The sequence below is a fragment of the Astyanax mexicanus genome, chromosome 19 (genome assembly GCF_023375975.1).
Source record: "Astyanax mexicanus isolate ESR-SI-001 chromosome 19, AstMex3_surface, whole genome shotgun sequence".
NCBI lineage: Eukaryota > Metazoa > Chordata > Actinopteri > Characiformes > Acestrorhamphidae > Astyanax > Astyanax mexicanus.
The window spans coordinates 40,480,467-40,502,560 of record NC_064426.1 but is presented as its reverse complement, the minus strand read 5'-3'; the positions used below and the strand labels follow the sequence as shown (position 1 = coordinate 40,502,560).

General features: G+C 35.9%; 1 protein-coding gene across 1 annotated transcript; it reads right to left on the bottom strand.

Moving 5' to 3' along the window:
* Positions 1 to 4,687: 4,687 nt before the first annotated feature.
* LOC111191062 (cytochrome P450 2K1) lies at positions 4,688 to 21,838 on the bottom strand. The gene is made up of 9 exons (XM_022665112.2): positions 21,552 to 21,838; positions 16,687 to 16,849; positions 15,210 to 15,359; positions 13,743 to 13,903; positions 12,365 to 12,544; positions 11,231 to 11,372; positions 10,921 to 11,105; positions 9,755 to 9,896; positions 4,688 to 8,913 (listed from the first exon to the last, which is right to left on the bottom strand). The coding sequence occupies exons 1-9, from the start codon at positions 21,753 to 21,755 to the stop codon at positions 8,726 to 8,728; spliced, it is 1,515 nt and encodes a 504-aa protein (XP_022520833.2). The 5' UTR covers positions 21,756 to 21,838; the 3' UTR covers positions 4,688 to 8,725.
* Positions 21,839 to 22,094: the final 256 nt, after the last annotated feature.

Sequence of the window (22,094 nt, the reverse complement as noted above, 5' to 3'; positions counted from 1 at the left end):
TCTAAGCGAGCACTTAAAAATGATGAGTTTCTTTGATTTTACCAAATTGAAAACCTCTAAAATATAATCAAGAGGAAGATGGATGATCTCAAACCATCAAACCAATGAAGCTGAACTGCTTGAAGATTTTTTGCACCAGGAGTAAAGCAGCATAAAGTTATCCAAAAGCAGTGTGTAAGACTGGTGGAGGAGAACATGATGCCAAGATGCATGAAAAAAAAGATTACCGCTCCCCCAGTTCACGTGTCAAACAGGTTTGCCCCGCTCAGTGAAGCACCAACTGAGGAGCCTGTTAAAGGTACTCTGGTGATAGGAGACTCTATCGTCCGACACGTGAAATTAGCTACTTTAGGGGCACCAGCGGCAACAGTTACTTGTTTACCGGGAGCCAGAGCACCGGACATTAGTGGCAACCTTAGGTTGATAGGGAATAGGAGATATTCGAGGGTAGTAATTCATGTAGGGGCCAATGATATTCGTCTGCGGCAGTCTGAAGTAACTAAGGCTAATGTTAAAGGGGTGATTAAACAGGCCCAGACGCTGTCCGAGGAGGTAATCTGCTCTGGCCCCATCCCAATGAGGCGTGGTGATGAAGCTTACAGCAGGCTTTCTTCGCTGAACCACTGGATGTCCAAGTGGTGTGCAGAAAATCATGTGGGCTTTATAGATAACTGGCTACAGTTTGAGGGCAAGCCTGGTCTTTTAGGTAGGGATGGTGTCCACCCCACGCGGGAGGGTGCTGCCTTACTTTCATGCAGCATAGCTCATAGTCTTTTAGCTAGTCGGCAGAGTAGTATTAGAAGCTGCTGACAATCCAGAGCCGGGACCAGGCCGCAGACAGAGAGGCTTAACCGACCGTCTGCGAGCTGCAAAGAGACGTTACCTAGATACCAATGTATTCAGACTGTGTCTGTCCCCCGAGTCAAACAAAAACATCAAAAAACTAAAACAGTAAATCTAAATAACTTAACTTATATTAAACAATTATATCCAGACTGTAGTACTAACATTTCAAACCTAAAGATTGGTTTACTTAATATTAGATCTCTAAATTCAAAAGCAGTTCTAGTGAATGAAATGATAACTGATCAGAAATTCGATGTTCTGTGTCTGACAGAAACCTGGATTAGGCCAAATGAATATGTAGCATTAAATGAAGCCGCCCCTGCAGGCTATAATTATATACACAATCCGAGATTGTCCGGTAGAGGAGGTGGGGTCTGCATATTTTTCCAAAGTACCTTAGTTAGCAATCAGAAACACTATGATAATTTTACTTCTTTTGAGCTTCTTTACACCAGTATAATTAATCCAGTTACAAAAAAGAATGCATTTTCCTTCATTAACATCTACAGACCACCAGGGACCTATTTAGAATTTTTAAAAGAATTTAGTGATTTTGTCACAGACTTAGCAGTAAGTAATGATAAAGTGATTATAGTTGGAGACTTCAACATTCATTTCGAAAAATTGGATGATCCATTAAAAAAGGCATTCACATCAATTTTAGACTCAGTTGGTATTATTCAAAATATAACAGGACCTACTCATTACTGTAATCATACTCTGGATTTAGTTTTGACCCTGGGTGTGAGCATAGATAACCCGAATATTCGTTCTCAAACCTCCGCAATTTCAGATCATTACCTTATTTCATTTAAATTACATCTCAGTCATAATATACGTACATCCCCTAGCTACTCTGTAAAACGTTCAATTACGCCTTTTACAGCCCAACAATTTACAGATAAGCTTCCAGACTTATCAACTGTAATATATTCTCCTGTAGACCCAGTAGAACTAGACAAACTAACCGAAAGTTTAGAAAATACCTTTCGCTCTACCTTAGATGTTGTAGCACCCCTTAAACATAAAATAGAGAGACAGAAAAAGCTCGCACCGTGGTACAATGATCAAACTCGTAACTTAAAGCAGTTAGTACGGCACTGAGCACTGAGACAGCTTTAGTTAAAATAACAAACAATCTACTTACAGCTGCCGACCAAGGCTGTGCTTCCCTACTGGTACTTCTCGATCTGAGCGCAGCCTTTGATACAATAGATCATACTATTCTTTTAGAAAGACTAGAAAACATGGTTGGTGTAACTGGAACTGCATTATCATGGTTTAAATCATACTTAACCGATCGCTATCAGTTTGTGAGGATAAATGATATGTCTTCCAGTTATACCAAGGTAAGATTTGGAATTCCACAAGGCTCTATATTAGGACCATTATTATTTACATTATATATGCTCCCACTGGGCAAAGTTATTAGAAGCCGTTTGACCAGTGGTAGGATGGTCCCCCCTCAAATGTGAGTCTTGGTCCTCCCAAGGTTTCTTCCTCCTCCTGCAGCTCTGAGGGAGTTTTTCCTTGCCTCCACGCTCACTGGGGGTTCTGTATTCTGTATTTTCTATGTTTAATGTTTTGCCTGATTCTTTGTCCTGTAATCATGTTTCTGTAAAGCTGCTTTGTGCCAACACCAGTTGTAAAAAGCGCTATACAAATAAATTTGATTTGATTTGATTTGATTTGATTATGTAGCAGAGTAATACATGGAGAGCTTCATTTACAGTGCATTACCAGCTGATAATGGTAATGCACTCAAAAAAAAAAAAAAAAACTCTCAGCCAATCACATTGAAGGATTGAAACTAAGTGTGGTATAAACACTGCAGTTTTATTCTTTAACGGCACTTTTGCATTATATTTTATTCATGCTCTATTCTTATTTTATTTTTATTTTCAATTCTTTGTTGTTCTTTTACATGTTTTTAACTGGAGTTTTCTTGTTAGACGAGTGCTCAAATGTTTAGTAAAAAGAAAAGCCCACAGCTAGTGTGGGGATTTTTTAAGGAAAAAGGGAACACAGCCTTTCTTCCACAGTTAAATGATGTATTTAATTTTTTCTGTCTTTGCTGAGAGGAAAGAAAAATAAACTTTAGAATAGTGTAATTGTAGAAATACATTGATAGCAGTTAAATAACCACTTAGCCTTCGGTTACTTTTGACTCGTTAGCCTTCGGTTACTTTTGACTCGTTTCCAGTGAGCTGGAAGGTTGTTAGCGAGCTAAATAGCTAAATGCTAGCATGGAGACTCAGTGTGTGGATGAATACTGTGTGTTAATAAATGATAAACTGAGTATAATAAAAGTGAATATTTATTTTATTTTTTTTATTTTATCCATTTCATCCTTTTATTTATTTTATTCCCCGTCTTACTTTTAGCCTTTTTTTATTTATTTTGTCCTTTTATTTATTGTTCTCCTTGTTTTACTATTGGCCTTTTACCTTTTTATTTCATACATTTTATCCTTTCATTTATTTTGTATTTTATATATTTTGTTATTCTAATTATTTATCTCTATTTTATTTCTTTACATTCTAGCCTGTCCACTTATTTATTCTTTTATTCTGAAATTACAGAGAGCAGATTGAGTTGGACTGAAGATGAACTGGAGTATTTTTGTTAGACAAGTGCTCTTATGTTCAGTAAAAAAAGGGTAGAAAAATAAATAAAAGACCACAGATAATGTGGGGATTTTGTCAGGAAAATAAGAGAATAGCTGGTTAAATAACTGTTTAAATAAACAGTTAGCCTTCGGTTACTTTTGGCTTATATTTGAGTTTCCAGTGAGCTGGAAGGTTGTTAGCGAGCTAAATAGCTAAATGCTAGCATGGACACTCAGTGTGTGGATAAATACTGTGTGTTGATAAATGATAAACTGAGTATAATAAAAGTTATTTGTGTATAACCAGCTGAGCAATTTGCTTGGTTAATTATTACTGCTCTGTTCATGTTACGTAACCAATGTTGAGAACTGTGACTTTTGTCTCTCAATAAATGCAGATGTTGTTTAAGTTTGAGAATTGATTTATTTGAGTGGTGAGTAAGTGGGCATATATTTTAAGAAATACAAAGGCAGAAAGAACACAGAGGAACTGTTGATGTTCGGCAGGTGGTGGTTACCTGGTGTTCACCCAAAGTCAACATTCCATCTCTAGTTTTATCCACATTTAAAGATTGTTGTTGGGTTTTGGGTTGAGTTTCCCCGTTTTTTGTTAAATCAGCAGCACAGACTATTTCAGTTTCTGAATCAGTTTCTCTGATTTTGTTATTTATAGGTTTATGTTTGAGTAAAATGAACATTGTTGTTTTATTCTATAAACTACAGACAACATTTCTCCCAAATTACAAATAAAAATATTGTCATTTAGAGCATTTATTTACAGAAAATGAGAAATGGCTGAAATAACAAAAAAAAGAAGATGCAGATTTTCAGATCTCAAATAATGCAAAGAAAACTTTATGAAGTTCATATTTATACAGTTCAGAAATTATTTTATGGAATATTTGGTGGAATAACCCTGGTTTTTAATCACAGTTTTTTTCATGCATCTTGGCATCATGTTCTCCTCCACCAGTCTTACACACTGCTTTTGGATAACTTTATGCTGCTTTACTCCTGGTGCAAAAATTCAAGCAGTTCAGTTTGGTGGTTTGATGGCTTGTGATCATCCATCTTCCTCTTGATTATATTCCAGAGCTTTTTAATTTAGTAAAATCAAAGAAATATATATGCTGTGTGATCCCACAAGGTTCAAATTTGGGGCTTATGAAACTGATTATAATTATGATAAATAATGATAGTATCATTATTGTAAGAGAGAGCTTACATACAGGGTTTATGTAAGTGGTTTTAAGAAAAGCAGTTTGACTGGTTTTACTCCGTTCATGCAGTACACACATTTTCCCATACCAAGATTTGTATATTTGTACACACAAAATATATCATATATTTCACACAAAATATATCATATCGAAAAATAAGGAAATGATTAAACTTCTATAGTAGGCAACAGCAGAACAGTAGAAAGCTCCTGCAGATGTTTTACCAATCTACCATTTGCTTGGGGCATCAGGTCAGGTGTCAGGACCTTTTAATTCCTCCAACTGTTGATAAGACACTCTTACAGACTGAGGAGATCCTTTATCCCCAGAGCATCTGGCTATTAACTCCTCCCATGTGCCATTCATCTGTTATTAAACATCAGCCATTCATTTATCTCAGAAACCAGTTAGCATCATCAGCCATTGTGGGCTTCATAATAAAAGTCTCATGACAAAGTGTATTTAAATGCACTAAAACAATCATTAAAGAACAAAAAAGTCAGTATTTTAATTTATTTCAATGCACTACTGACTGGATCACCAGGTCAGGATCCTAGAGTTTTTAGTGAACTGGAAAAAATATGCTTTTAGCTACAGAGCAGCAAATGATTTAGTGGACTTTTAGTTTCGAACCACCTTCAGACAGACTGTAACTGTTTTAGCTGAGTTTTTCTTTTACCTTTTTTCTTTTATTAATTTCAATTTATTGTTTTTCTTGTTGTACTCTTGGCCTTTTACCTTTTTATTTCATTATTTCATTTATTTTATTATTTTATTTATTTTTTATTTTATATATTTTATTATTTGAATTATTTATCTTTTTATTTTATTGCTTCACATTTTAGCCTGAAATTCACAACAGGAATTCCAGGCTACACTTATCCTTTTATTCTGAATTACTTTATTTATTTTTAATTAAAACGTGTTGTCGCTGTCCAGTGAAAAACAAGTATCTCCAAAACAGCAACTTTACAGGAGAGAGACTTCTAAAAAACTTCTAAACTTTTAATGAAAGACATTTTAAAATTTTTAAGTATTTATTTTGGTCCGTTCATTAAATTTTTTTGACACAGTGTAAGGAACAGGTTAACAGTCATGATATATATATATAGGGGGGAATCTAAATCAGGCATATTTGAGTTAAATGCATATTAATTGAAGGCATATTTGAATTAAGCAAGTGACACCATTTGTAGTAGTGGTAACCTTAATTACCTTATTATCCTCAGTTCCTTTCAAATATTAGCAACATATAGTAAAATACTACAGTGTGTATTACTCTGCTTAACCATCAATTTTTGGAAGAAAAAAAACAACATTATAACGTAATATTATTGCATAGAAGACATTGATGAAAGTTCTCCAGAAGGCATCTAAGACTCTAAGAATGACTGTAAGACTGTAATAATGTAACAATCATTGCTTTAATACTAGGTATCAGCCTTATAAAAGTGCATCTTCAGCCTTTGCAGTCTCACAGAGATTTATTTTACTGCGCACTATTAGGGTAATTACGGTAATTTCACAGCGGACGCAGCTCTCCTGGTCCTTCGTGTAAATTCTCTGCTGTGCTGGTGCTGCTGCTGCTGGAGGAGGATTAAGAGAGACTCTGCTGCTTTCATATTTCTGTATTTGATTAAAAATAAACTAGTAATTAAGATATTGAGATCTTTTCCAGCTGATTTTACCCCCGGATCAGAGGAGGACTCTTTGTGGGTTGTTAACCAGCTTTAGGATGTGTGTTAGCTAGCTAAGTTAGCTAAGTTGTGTGTGTAGTTAGCGTTAGCCAGCTAAGTTAGCTAGGTTATGTGTGTGTTAGTTAGCTAGTTTAAATGTGTGTTAGTTAGCTAGGTTATGTGTGTGTTCGTTAACTGGCTACGTTAACTAGGTTATGTGTGTGTTAGTTAGCTAGTTTAAATGTGTGTTAGTTAGCTAGGTTATGTGTGTTCGTTTGCTAGCTAAGTTAACTTTTATATGTGTGTTAGTTAGCAAGCTAAGTTAGCTAGGGGAAATGTGTGTGTGTTAGCTAGGTTAATTGTGTTAGCTAGTTTAAATGTGTGTGTTAGTTAACTAGATTAAATGTGTGTGTGTGTTAGTTAGCTAGGTTAAATGTGTGTTGTTATTATTATTATTATTATTATTAATGTATATTTCACTTTATAATACTGTGACATGATCTACAGTAACTCCTAAAGAAGAACACAGTAACTCCTCAGAAATTAGTAATTAGTTACCATGTGCTGCTGTTAACTCCCGAAAAAAGAAGACAGGGACCCCTTATTAATTATCTATGAAGAACACAGGGATGCCTAGTTCGTTATCTAACACAAATATTTATTCATTTAAACATGATTTCCCCCAGAATAAGGATCTAGGACACAGCCTAGAGTAAAGCTGTGTGTGAGCCATCACTTCTACTGAGCACATCTCCAGGAGGACTGAAGAAGAGCACAGGTTTAGAATAAACACCTGTAACACACTGACAGAACATTACAAAAAGGGGGGTTAAGCAGACTACTGCACATTTCAGTGTGTTTGGAAGATATTGAGCATACTAAGGTAAGTAAGGTTAATATATGATAAGTGGTGTCACCGACTTTAATATCACCACTGATAGAATAACCTGCAGCAGCAGATAAGCACACAGATAGAGGCCAGCGGTCCGGCGCTGTGGAATTACCGTAATTACCCTAATAATGGGCACTAAAAGTCTGTGAGACTGCAAGTCTAAAGATGAACGTTTATAAGGTTGGTGCTGAAAATTAAAGCAGTGACCATTAAAACAAAATTGAGTACAGTCAGTCTTAGATGCCTTCTGGAGAACATAAATAATGTCTACTATGTAATAATATTACGTTATAAAGTTTTTTTTTTTCTTTCAAAAATGGGGTTTAAGCAGATTACGACACACTGTAGTATTTTACTATATGTTGCTAATATTTGGAAGATAATTATGATAATAAGGTAATTAAGGTTACTACTACTACAAATGGTGTCACTCAAATATGCCTTTAATATCACCACTGATAGAATAATTGTTTGTGTAGACTGATTTAGATCTATAGTTCCCCAGGTGGGATGTAAGGGTTTTCAGTAGTTAATGTTGATTTGAGCAGTAATTAATGAATAGTTATTATAAAGGAGACATTATTAGTAAGTAGTTCTCTGGGAGATATGTAAGTCTCAGTAATTATTGTGGAGTTAATAGTGAACTACTATAATCATTAGTTCAGTACTATCTACTGAATAATTATTCAGTACTCCCTGGTAGTTAATAGAAAATATTTAGGTGTTAATGCAGCACTATTAATTAGTTACCTATTTACTATGGAACAGTATTATAAAGTGTTACCAAGTCCTGTTCCCACACAGGTGAGACAATGCTCTCAAAACACCTGTACCAACTACAAAACACATAGTCTTCTATTAACAAGAACAACATTACAAACACTGACCCATATCAGCTCATCTGATTATAAACACATATTCACACTTTCCCTTCTTTCTTCAGTCTTTCAGTGCATTACAGGGTATTATATTAAACAGGTGTTATTGAATTTAGTGATAAAGGTAAGGGGATAAGGGGGTGCACAATTGGTTTCAAGTACAAAAAATAGGATGTTTCAATCACATTTTTAGAGAGAGCGAGAGTGCAGTAGGTCATGCTGCTTATCCATCAGCAGCCAGAGTCTGAGAGAGAGAGAGAGAGAGAGAGTACAGTAGGTCATGCTGTTTCTCCATCAGCAGCAGGAGTCCGAGAGAGAGCGAGGGTGCAGTAGGTCATGCTGCTTATCCATCAGCAGCCAGAGTCTGAGAGAGAGAGTACAGTAGGTCATGCTGTTTCTCCATCAGCAGCTGGAGTCCGAGAGAGAGCGAGAGTGCAGTAGGTCATGCTGCTTCTCCATCAGCAGCCAGACTCTGAGAGAGAGTACATTAGGCCATGCTGCTTTTCTTCTGAGTGCTTAATAATGCTGCCAACTGATATAAGGGAGTTCTAGTGAATAAAGGGAGAAAATAAAACAAAATGCTGATTTCCCCAAAATCAGCAGAATTAGGATCGTTTTACTGCACACAGTTTGTGAGGTGAAGGGTTCAGAGTGATGCCGCTCACTGGCGTGAGGTCCAGCTGATCCTTGGAGACACCTGGTGGAGGAGTGAAGCGGAAGTGTTGGAGGAGGGAGGTGAAGAAGAGGAAGAGCTCCATCCTCGCCAGACTCTCCCCCAGACACACCCTGCGCCCTGCAGAAAAAATGATACATACCACAATTTTAGATTCATATTAATCACATATTAAATTTTGTGAACAGGACACTACTACAGACTGAGGAGATCCTTTGTCTCTAGATCCATCAGACTTATTACTGAGGACAGGACACTACTACAGACTGAGGAGATCCTTTGTCTCTAGAACCATCAGACTTATTACTGGGGACAGGACACTGTTACAGATTGAGAAGATCCTTTGTCCCTAGAAATATCAGATTTCTTATTGAAGACAGGACACTGCTACAGACTGAGAAGATGCTTTGTCTCTAGAACCATCAGACTTATTACAGGGGACAGGACACTGCTACAGACTGAGGAGATCCTTTGTCTCTAGATCCATCAGACTTATTACTGGGGAGAGGACACTGCTACAGACTGAGGAGATTCTTTGTCTCTAGAACCATCAGACTTCTTGTTGTAGACTGGACTCTACTACAGACTGAGGAGATCCTTTGTCACTAGAACCATCAGACTTCTTATTGTGAACAGGACACTGCTACAGATTGAGTAGATCCTTTGTCCCTAGAAACATCAGATTTCTTATTGAAGACAGGACACTTCTATAGACTGTGGAAATTCTTTGTCTCTAGAACCATCAGACCTCTTATTGTGTACAGGACACTGCTACAGACTAAGGAGATTATTTGTCTTTAGATCCATCAGAATTCTTATTGAGGACAGGACACTTCTATAGACTTCTATAGACTGAGGAGATTCTTCACATAAACAGACTTAATTTATTTCAGTTCAAACTAATTTAGAGATTTCATTACTGTTTGGACTGATATCCATGTAAAGTAGCTAAATTATTTACCTGCAGAAAAGGGCATAAAAGCGTCTTTTTTAGCAAATCGTCCCTGTTTATCCAGAAAGTGATCTGGGTTGAAGGTTTGGGGGCTCTCCCACTCGCTCTCATCCCTCAGTACAGACGTCAAGAGAGGATACACTGTTGTACCCTAAAGAAAAACATAAAAAAAACACATTAATTCACTTTTTCAGCTTACACTCTTTATATAAGTAGTAATACACTCGAGGTTCGTGCTATAACGTGTAATATTGCTTGTGATTATACCACAGTTCCATTATCGCTGTTTATTAAGAAAAAATTGAGTTAAAGAGGAGGAGAAAATATGATCTCTTTGGTTACAAAAACTCTGCCAGTTAAAATAGTTCTATTGCTGCTCTGTTTGTAGCTGTGCTGTTTGGCTTGTAAGCGTTTGAATCGTTGCTAGGTTACCTGTGAGTAGCGGAGTAATACATGGAGAGCTTTGGTTACAGTGCATTACCGGCTGATAACGGCACTCATAGAACGCCTCTCAGCCAATCACATTGCAGGGTCCGAACTAACTGTGGTATAATTTAATCATTATTGTGTACAGGACACTGCTACAGGCTAAGGAGATAATTTGTCTTTAGAACCATCACATTTTTTGTTGTAGACAGGACTCTACTACAGATTGAGGAGATCCTTTGTCCCTAGAACTATCAGATTTCTTATTGTGGACAGGGCACTACTATAGACTAAGGAGATTGTTTGTCTTTAGAACAAATCAGACTTCTTATTGTGGACAGGACACTACTACAGCCTGAGGAGATCCTTTGTCCCTATAACCATCAGACTTCTCATAGTGGACAGGACACTGCTACAGACTGAGGAGATCTATCTATCTATCTATCTATCTGTCTATCTATCTGTCTATCTATCTATCTATCTATCGAAAACACCAAATTTCATGTAAACAGACTTAATTTATTTCAGTTCAAACTAATTTAGAATTTTCATTACTATTTGGACTGATATCCATGTAAAGTAGCTAAATTATTGAGCTGTAAGTAGCGGAGTAATACATGGAGAGCTTCGGTTACAGTGCATTACCGGCTGATAACGGCACTCATAGAACACCTCTCAGCCAATCACATTGCAGGGTAGCAACTAACTGTGGTATAATTTAATATAATTGAGATGAGAATCTGCTTTACCTTCTTGATGAAGAATCCGTTAAAGTGAACATCACAGCTGGTGACGTGAGGGAGACTCATGGGTACTATGTTGGCACATCTCTGGATTTCATGGATCACGGCGTCTGTGTACGGCAGGTTCTTCCTGTCCTCCACCACGACCTGCCGTCCTCCAATCACCCGATCGATCTCCTCATGAACTCGATCTGTATACAGAAATACAGATCATAGATTCATTAATGAAGGTGTAAATGTGCACAGGCTCTATAAAGACATGGAGTCAATTCAGGAGATGTGGATATCTCTAGCTCTGGCAGTGCTGAGTTCTTACCCTGTATATGAGGGTTCTTTGCCATGAGCAGCAGACCCCAGCGCAGGGTGGTGCCGGTGGTGTCGGTTCCGGCGACAAAGAGATTTAAGACTGTACTTAAAAGGTTCTTGTCGTTGAATCGAGAGTTCTTCTGTCCTGATTTCTGAGATAAAGATAATTACAAAGAAAATGTTGAGAATTCACTGCTCTTATAAAACATAAGGTATTATTTAAAATATAGAAATAATAAAGAACAATAATAGAGGCAGTACAGAGCAGGACCACTCTATACACTGATTAGAACCCCACAGATTAATAAAAGCCCCTCCCCATCTCTTCCCTATGTGAAGTTAAAGAGTCTTACTGTCTCGTATCAATCAGAAAAAGCTGAATTATGATTTATCCAATTTAAAAAAGATGAGTCCAGATGAGTAAAATGCGTGAACAGAAGACAGGTAAACTTGTGATGGCACTTCTAAGGTTGGACTTTTAATAAATAATAGTGTAGGAACCTTGAAAACTTCACAAAAGGCCTTGTTAAATCAGTGTTATTATGAAGTAAACTAAAAAGTATCTATTACATGCCATCCATGTGTTGAGTAATATGTGTGTTTTAACTAAAAATACTATTTAAATTTCAGGAATTATTATATATTATGTATCATAAATTATTTAAGTAATACTGTATAAATTAAGTAACTGTAATTAGGTAATATTGTTTGCAGAAATAAGTAAAGTTTACTAAAAGAAAGGATTGATTCAGTAAAAATAAATGAAGTAAAGTTTACTAAAAGAAAGGATTGATTCAGTAAAAATAAATGAAGTAAAGTTTACTAAAAGAAAGGATTGATTCAGTAAAAATAAATGAAGTAAAGTTTACTAAAAGAAAGGATTGACTGAAGTTCAGTTCACTTATTTACTCTGTGTAACTCTATTTAAGTCTTGAAACCGAGTTAAAGTTACTTAAATTTATCTGAAATTAAATTTATTTAAGTAAATTTTAAGTAAATTTTACTCATCAATTTTTCAGTGCAAAATCAGGCCAGATACAGTATATGGATGTGATGGGTCCTTTTTAGCTCTATTATAATTCCTATATCAGCTTCAAAAGTGTTTCTAGGTCGGCTCTGTGTCGGTATGAAGTGTGTTAGGTACCTCATCACTCTGTTTGCGGACGAGAAACGAGTCTATGAATCCTCTGCGGTCGTCTGGATGAAGCGTTTCCTGCAGGGAGCTGATGATCCCGTTAATCTCCTTCCTGTTTTTCTCAGTGTTTCTCTCCAGCTTTCGCTTGCTCTTCAGGAACGGGCCGATCCACGGAAACACGTTGTAGAGCTGGAAAAAAAAAGAGATAAATGCATGATGTTGGTGTTCATGAGTTTGTTCTGCTACATCCTGTTATTGTGGTGTATCCTCTTGAAGGATGGTTCTTGAAGAAATGAGACTTAACACACTGTCTTCTATTTTTATCAATCAGGTTAAGTTTTATTATAACAGGTTTTCCAGAAGTTACAGTGGAGAGAGAAAGTTCCCGATTCGAGGTGTCCAAAAATCTCTCTCCCTTTCTTTGTCCTAAGCCAGGGTTTTATACATTAGACCACAGCATATCACATATCTCTTTACCATAAAAGGACATATATGTTCCAGGCATAAGTCCAGAAGTTTAAAGTACAAACGGATGAGGGGTGTTTTTGGCCCTTGGCCCACATTCCAACATCTACCCCAGGACCCTCACTCCAACAAACCCAGTACTCCAACGAACCGAATGACCCAGTATTTTTCTTGTACAGACAGCATATGGAATACAGTGTTTTACCATTTTAATACACCACATTATCATCACCAGATTCTATTTGAATTCCTTTTTATATCTGTTTATAAATGAGGATTCAAAATGGACAGGCCTCCCTTGATATGGAGATCTGCGCAGGTGCAGCAGCCATAATAAGCCTAAAATGTATTGTTTTTCATACCAAATGCTACAAACTGTTCCCGAGGTTTGATCAGATTTAATCAGGGATGTAAAATATGCTTCTGAAGTGATCTGAAACGAATCTGACCTTTGGTTTCCAGTATTTTGGCCTCTCTTCATTCAAACAGAGGGAAGTGAGAGAACTGACTTGCGTATAAAGACTTTGGTTGATCTACAGTTACAGTAGATACAGAATCATCAGCACTGTAATTGGTCTTAATAAAGTCTGAACCATCAAACGAACAGCAAATTAACCAAATAATGATTCAGTTAATCTGGATTTAGACTAGTTGATCCAGATTAGACCAAGATGAAAAGTCTGAAATTCCAGACTTTTTACAAGAAAGGTGTGAAAGCAACATAAAATTACAGAGCTGTATCTACAGATGTTTTATTGGACAGAAGAACAGTCTTACATAGAACTTAAATACAATACTCTTAAATACTATTCTATACTTACTATTAAATACTATTCTGTTTGTGGAGTCACTGGTCTGAGTTCTGATTAGGCCCCGTATTTACGGCATTTCATCCAGAATAATCTATGCAATGAACACTTACCCTGATTGGAGCAGATCCACCAATCCTGACGTTCTCATTGGCTCTGTTAACCATCTCTTTGAACTGAGGATCACTGTACTCAAATCTGCTTCCGTAAACGATGGAGGAGATGATGTTGGAGACGGCGTTGTTCACCGGCTGAGTTGTATCAAACGCTTTACCTACAGAGACAATATTTACTTATTAATATATATATATATATACGTATATATATATATATATATATATATATATATATATATATATATATATATATATATATATATATTTATGAGGATGAGTCACCCGGAATTCAGGCGTTCAGTTAACAGCTGTGCTGAACTCATCAAGAGTTAATTACTTGAATTTCTTGTCTCTTAATGTAAAGGTTTGAGAGCATCAGTTAAAGTAAAGTAGTGAAGAGGTAGAGTTACAGGTATACAGTGAATAGTGAATATTTGAGTGATGTTCTAATCCAAGAAGCAACAACTACTCAACTAACCAAACAAAAGTAAAGAAAAGTACAAAAAAGTCTTTAAGAAATGAAGGTAAGTCGATCTGAATTCGATTTCAAGAACTGTAAAAGTATCCTCAAGTGCAGTCGCAAAAAAGACCATCAAAAATATTGTTGGATGAAACTGGCACTCATCAGGACTGCTCAAGTAAAAAAGAACAAGAGTTTCCTCTGTTGTACAGGATAAGTTAATCAGAGTTACCAGCCTCAGAAACCACAAGTTAACAGCTCCCCAGATAAGAGCACCTAAACACTTCTGCACAGAGTATTATGGTTTGTTTAACACTTTTAAGTTACTACATGATTCCTTATGTGTTCCTTCATAGTCTGGATAACTTTAGTATATATAGCTTTCAGACCTCAAATAATGCAAAGAAAACAAGTTCATGGTCATAAAGTTTTAAGAGTTCAGAAATCAATATTTGGTGGAATAACCCTGGTTTTAATCACAGTTTTCATGCATCTTGGCATCATGTTCTCCTCCACCAGTCTTACACACTGCTTTTGGATAACTTTATGCTGCTTTACTCCTGGTGCAAAAATTCAAGCAGTTCAGATTTTCAATTTGGTAAAATGAAACAAAATCATAATTTTTAAAGGGTCTCTTATTTTTTCCAGAGCTGTATATATAAATATGCATGTAATACTTGAAGAGCTTTGGCCAGAGTGCCATTATCGTGCAATACTGGTACTCCTTGAATATCTCATGGCCAATCACAGTGCAGGTTCAGAACTAACTGTGGTATAATAAACAGTTTCTTAATACAAAAACACAAAATCTGATAGTTCTTTAAGGGGAAGGGATGCAAACTGTATTTCTAGAGTATTTTTATTAAATTTTCGTCTGTTTTTACTTGCAAACACACATAAGAACTAATTTTTAGCAATGTATTTTCTTATCGAGACAGCATTGTCCATATTATTCATATAAAGCTAGTAAAGCTAATATTGATTCTTTTTGACTCGTTTCATACCTTCAAATTTCCCAAACTCTTCTACAATATACTGGATTTCCTCCACGATTTTCTCCTCGCTCCCTCTCTTCCCCATGCCGAAATCTCGGAGGTTGGTGAGGGCAAAGCGTCTCATCTCTCTCCAGTTTTCTCCATTAGAGAAGAGAATACCTACAAGAATAAAGCAAAGATCAGAGTTTAACAAGCTGATAAACTTATCAGAGCTGAGTGAACAACTGCCAAGACACGTTTATGGTCTCTACACTGTTAAAAATAAAGAGAAAAAACAGATATAATTTATAATAGTATAATAAACTGGATCTGACAGTGATATATCCACAGAATAACAGTACTTTTGTGTTAAATTACAGAACAGAAACTATTTCTATGTTTACTATGGTTACTCTCTTAAAAACTCTTAAAATGTTCATATTCATAGTTCAAGTTTTAAGAGTTCAGAAATCAATATTTGGTGGAATAACCCTGGTTGGTTTTTAATCACAGTTTTTTTTTTTTTTCATGCATCTTGGCATCATGTTCTCCTCCACCAGTCTTACACACTGCTTTTGGATAACTTTATGCTGCTTTACTCCTGGTGCAGAAATTCAAGCAGTTCAGTTTGGTGGTTTGATGGCTTGTGATCATCCATCTTCCTCTTGATTATATTGCATATTGCTATATTTATAAACTGGATCTGACAGTAATATATTCACATTACAGCAGATCTTAATGTTTCTATTTTTTCAATGGTAACATTCTTAGACTATTAACATTTGAAGGGTACCTACATAAATGCTTCATAACATATTTATGAGCATTGAATATTATATTTACAAAGCATTATATATATATATATATATATATATATATATATATATATATATATATATATATATAAACATATAATACCACTACTTACAAAAAGTCTTTGAATGAAATAAATGAGGTTTTATTAATTTAACATGCAGGAGTGTTGCATCTTATAGTTGAAACTTCATATATATGGTTTGAGAGGGAAAAATGTAGTTATTTAAGGCATTACAAAAAAATGTAATACAGTATTTACAGTATATTCTGTCAACTAAATTTTGTTTAATGAAAGAGTTATGAAAGGAAAATGTATCGCCACTTTAGTTTTATTCATATTCAGATTCTATTCATTTTCATTGCATATTACATACAGTGAAATTCAGGTGTATATTCTGTATATTTATCATAAATAATGTATATTCAATAATATATAATAAATATATTAGGAAATTATATAGTTTTAATATATAAACAAAATATTTTTGTCTTGTAAAATCACATGACAAATATCAATAAACTGTGTATTATCATAATTTTATATGATTTTCTACAGAAATAAAATTAAACAAAATGTATATTTTGTGTTCGTAGTCGATTGGATGTTTTTATATGATAAAAAAATAAATCAGTAATAAAACCTTTTTATTTTTTGATGAATAGTTAATTTATTAATATAATAATCTCTTACCGTGTTCTTCAGAGAGGTTTTTGAACAATTTGCCGATCTCTCGTTCTCCGAACTCTTCAGCGTGATTAACCAGCGCCTGCTTCACTGTTTTATATCCCGCTAAAACCACCACCTTCTTCGGACCAAAATACACTTTAAACACAGATCCGTACGTCTTGGCGAGCTGCAGGACACACAGATTATTTTAATAAATTACAATAATGTGTAAGAACATTTGTCAAATGTTAAAAATATAAATAAAAATGAATAAAATGTGTTAAAATTGGTTGTAATATGGTTTTGTTATGTTAGAACCTAAATCAGAGGCTCAGATTACAATTCTTGGGAGAGTAGAATGTTTTCTGAATGTTACAGTTAACATTCTTAGAAAGTTCAATCTGTCAAGTTTTCTAGATGTTTTTTTTTTATGTAGCGTTCTGGTAACATCACTTGTGTCAACTGAGAACGATACTTGAACATTTCTGTAATGTTAGTATTCATCTAGCTGGTAAAGTTATGTGAGAAACGTTTTAATTAAGTTGGCTTGGAAAAGCCAACTTATTGTTCTTCGTAATCTTCTTCTTCTTCTTATTATTCCGCGCTTTTTTTGTTGTATGCTACTCCTCCTACAGCTTTTGACGTAGAACCACGAAATTTTACAGTATCGTAGGACCTATAGCGGTTCAGGTTGCTTGTGCTTTTTGAAGCGATATATCGTACGGTTTTCGTAAAAACTTCGTAAACGTGAGCGTTTTTTTCCATAGGAAATGAATAGGGGACAACTTTGAACGTCTATGTAGGTCACAATTTTTGAGATACAAAGACGAAATTCGGTGAGCTTATAGATCTTATCTAGATCTTTAAATTAATAGACGTACGGTTTTCGTACAATTGTCGTACGAAGTTTTCCCATAGAAATGAATGGGGGGCCCAGAGTTCCATCTCACACACGAGCAGCTCTGCGCACGGAACCCCTTCTCTCCCCTGCTCCTCCAGTACTGTGAGTGTATGGAGGAGCTGCTGTATGGAGCAGCTATCAGTCAAAAGTTTGGACACCCCGGCACCCCAGCCAGGGTTTAGCAACCACCTATTAACTGCTTAGCAACCACCTTAGCAACCACCTGGAAAACGTTAGCAACTGCCTAGCAACCAGTTAGCAACACCTTAGCAACCACTAGGAAAATGTTAGAAACTGCCTAGCAACAGCTTAGCAACCACTTTATAAATGAAAGCAACTGCCTAGCAACCACTTAGCAACCACTTAGCAACCACGTTAAAAACGATAGCAACTGCCTAGCAACCACTTAGCAACCACTTTAGAAATTATAGCAACTGCCTAGCAACCAGTTAGCAACACCTTAGCAACCACCAGGAAAACGTTAGAAACTGCCTAGCAACAGCTTAGCAACCACTTTAGAAATGAAAGCAACTGCCTAGCAACCACTTAGCAACAGCTTAGCAACCACCTGGAAAATGTTAGCAACTGCCTAGCAACCACTTAGCAACCACTTTTGAAACGAATGCAACTGCCTAGCAACCACTTAGCAACACCTTAACAACCACTAGGAAAACGTTAGCAACTGCCTAGCAACCACTTAGCAACCACTTTAGAAATGATAGCAACTGCCTAGCAACCAAATAGCAACAGCTTAGCAACCACCTGAAAAATGTTAGCAACTGCCTAGCAACCACTTAGCAATCATGTGGAATATGTTAGCAAATGCCTAGCAACCACCTAGCAACCATGTGGAATATGTTAGTAACTGCCTAGCAACCACTTAGCAACCACTTAGCAACCACTTTAGAAACGATAGCAACTATCTAGCAACCACTTAGCAACACCTTAACAACCACTAGGAAAACGTTAGCAACTGCCTAGCAACCACTTAGCAACCAACTGGAAAACGTTATCAACTGCATAGCAACCACTCTAGAAATGATAGCAACTACCTAGCAACCACTTAGCAACCACCTGGAAAACGTTAGCAACTGCTTAGCAACAGCTTAGCAACCACGTTAGAAATGACAGCAACTGCCTAGCAACCACTAAGTAACCACGTGGAATATGTTAGCAACTGCCTAGCAACCACTTTAGAAATGACAGAAACTGCCTAGCAACCACTAAGCAACCACTTAGCAACCACATGGAAAACGTTAGCAACTGCCTAGCAACCACTTAGCAACCACTTTAGAAACACCTTAGCAACCGCCTAGCAACACCTTAGCAACCACCTAGCAACCACCTAGCAACACCTTAGCAACCACCCCAGATACCATAGCAACACCTTAGCAACCACCTAGCAACACCTAAGCAACCCCCCGGATATCATAGCAACACCCTAGCAACCACCTAGCAACCACCTAGCAACACCTTAGCAACCACCCCGGATACCATAGCAACACCTTAGCAACCACCTAGCAACCACCTAGCAACACCTTAGCAACCACCCCAGATACAGTAGCAACACCTTAGCAACCACCTAGCAACACCCTAGCAACCACCTAGCAACCACCTAGCAACACCTTAGCAACCACCCCAGATACCATAGCAACACCTTAGCAACCACCTAGCAACAGGTTAGCAACCACCTAGCAACATCTTAGCAACCACCCCGGATACCATAGCAACACCTTAGCAACAACCTAGCAACACCCTAGCAACCACCTAGCAACACTTTAGCAACCACCTGGTTTATGTTAGCAACTGCCTAGCAACCAGTTAGCAACAGCTTAGCAACCACCTGGAAAATATTAGCAACTGCCTAGCAACAGCTTAGCAATCAAAAGCTTAACCAAAAGTTTTACGATTTCATCATTTGAACAAATGTTTTTAGATTTCAGCGTTTAACCAAAGGTTTTAGATTTCATCGTTGAACCAAACGTTTTTAGATTTCAGCGTTTTACCAAACGTTTTTAGATTTCAGCGTTTAACGAAACGTTTTTAGATTTCAGCATTTTTAGCATTTAGCGTTTAGCCAAAGGTTAACAGCATATCAATGACTCTTCACACTCTTCAGACGGAAAAAGCTTAGTAACCATTTTAACTTTTTAACGTTATTAGCGTTCTTTTCCAAGCCAACTTAAAGTTCGTTCACGAACTTTACCTTTTCTAGTTAACATTATTTCTGTAACTTTAAAGTTAACATTGTTAGAATGTTCAATCTCTTAAGTTTTCTGGATGTTCTTAGAATGTTTATATTTAATGGTTTAAATCGTTCTGGAAACATTGCTGCAATGTGACTGGTGTAAATGTTTTATTTTCATAATATCAGTATTATGTTAATACTATATGTAGCTAGTAATGTTATTTGAGTTGCATTCTAATAACATTGTGATGTAAACCATTATTACTTCATACATTTTCAAAATGTTCCTGGAACATTATTTCTGCAATGTTATAAGTAACATTCTGTGAAAGTTCAATCTGTCATATTTAATGGTTTTAAATGTTCTGGTAACATTGCTGCAGCGTCACTTGTGTCAATGTTTTTTTCTTTGTTACTTTTAACATTTCCTTAATGTTGGTATTTGTCTAGCCAGCAATGATATTTGAGTAACATTAATGTTGTTATTATGTTGTACGTTTTCAGAACGTTTCTGGAACATTATTTCTTTAAATGTTCAAATGTTCAATGTCCAATTTGTTTTGGTAATGTTATTATTTTTAACATTTCTATGATGTTCGTATTCATCTAGCTGCAAAGGTTCTGTGAGAAACATTCTAATAACGTTGTCATACATTTTCAGAACATTCCTGACACATTATTTTTGCAACATAACAGTTTACATTCTTTAGGATGTTCTTAGAACATTTTTATTTAACGTTTTTAAACATTTTGGTTACGCTGCTTCTTAGAACGTTTCTGTCACGTTTTCTGGATGTTAATTAGTGGAGAGTTTTGCTATATTATGATTTAAAATAAAGGCTTAAAATATTTAAAAACATAAAATAAATATATAATATATAATATATTTTCCTCTACAGAACTTTTTATTTCTGAATTTTGTTTTGAAAATAATATCATTAGTAATGTCCCAAAAATGTTCTGAAAACATGTGTCACAACGTTATTAGAATGTTGGCTTCTACGTAATTAGATATATGGCATAATTTAATTACAGAACTATTTCAGCGCAAATTTAACTCTCCTTTTTACATTTTCACACTGGTTTTAATGAATTTAATGTGTGAATTGTTTTATTTTTACCCTGGTTTTAATGTATTAAATGTGTAAAAATGTATTTTTCACACTCGTTTTAATGTATTAAATGTGTGAATTGTTTTATTTTTACCCTGATTTTAATGTATTAAATGTGTGTAATTTTAATTTTCACACTGGTTTTAATTTATGAAATGTGTAATTTCTTTTTTTTTTTTTTTTTACACCGGTTTAATGTATTAAATGTGTGAAATTTTAAATTTTCACACCGGTTTTAATGTACTAAATGTGTTAAAAAATTTACATTTTCACACTGGTTTTAATGTATTAAATGTGTAAAAAAAAATTACATTTTTACACTGGTTTTAATGTATTAAATGTGAGATATTTTTAATTTTCACACTGGGTTTAATGTACTAAATGTGTAAAATGTCATATTTTCACACTGGTTTTAATGTATTAAATGTGTGAGAAATTTACATTTTCACACTGGTTTTGTTGTATTAAATGTGTGATTTTTTTTTCACACTGGTTTTAATGTACTAAATGTATATTTATGTATAAATGTGTGATTTTTTTATTTTTACACCGGTTTTAATGTAATAAATGTGTAAAATTAAAAATTTTCACACTGGTTTTAATGTACTAAATGTGTGTAATTGTAAATTTTCACACTGGTTTAAATGTATTAAATGTATATTTGTGTATAAATGCGAGTGTTTCTCACCTCACAGAGGGACTCGTGGGGTTGTTTCAGGTCCAGTTGGAGCAGGTTCCCCAGGAGGGGCAGCGGTTTGGGTCCTGGAGGCTCATTATCCTCTTCCTTAAAGCTGAAGCTGGAGGACAGATAATAAACCAGCAGCAGAACCAGAGCTCCCAGTAACAGACCCGTACTGGTGGCCTGCAGGAGGAGACCTTCCACTACAGCCATCAGAGCAGCAGATCAGAGCAGATAAGAGGAGATAAAACGATGAGCAGAGAGAAGTTCTCCTGTTATCATCAGTCAGACTGAAGATCAAACGGCTGCAGCTCCAGCCTTTATAGCCAGGGACAGGTGTGACTCACCTGCTCGGGGGGCGGAGCCTTTCACAACAATGCAGAGAGATAATGTGATCATGTGGTGGAATAAAACATTTCCTGACCAATCATTAACCCACCCTGCTCTCATTCAACCTCATAAATAAGAACAGAACATTTCTACTGCTAGTTTAACCCACTGTGTTCTACTTTCAAGTACAAATACTTTATTACATTTCTTAAGTAGAAATGT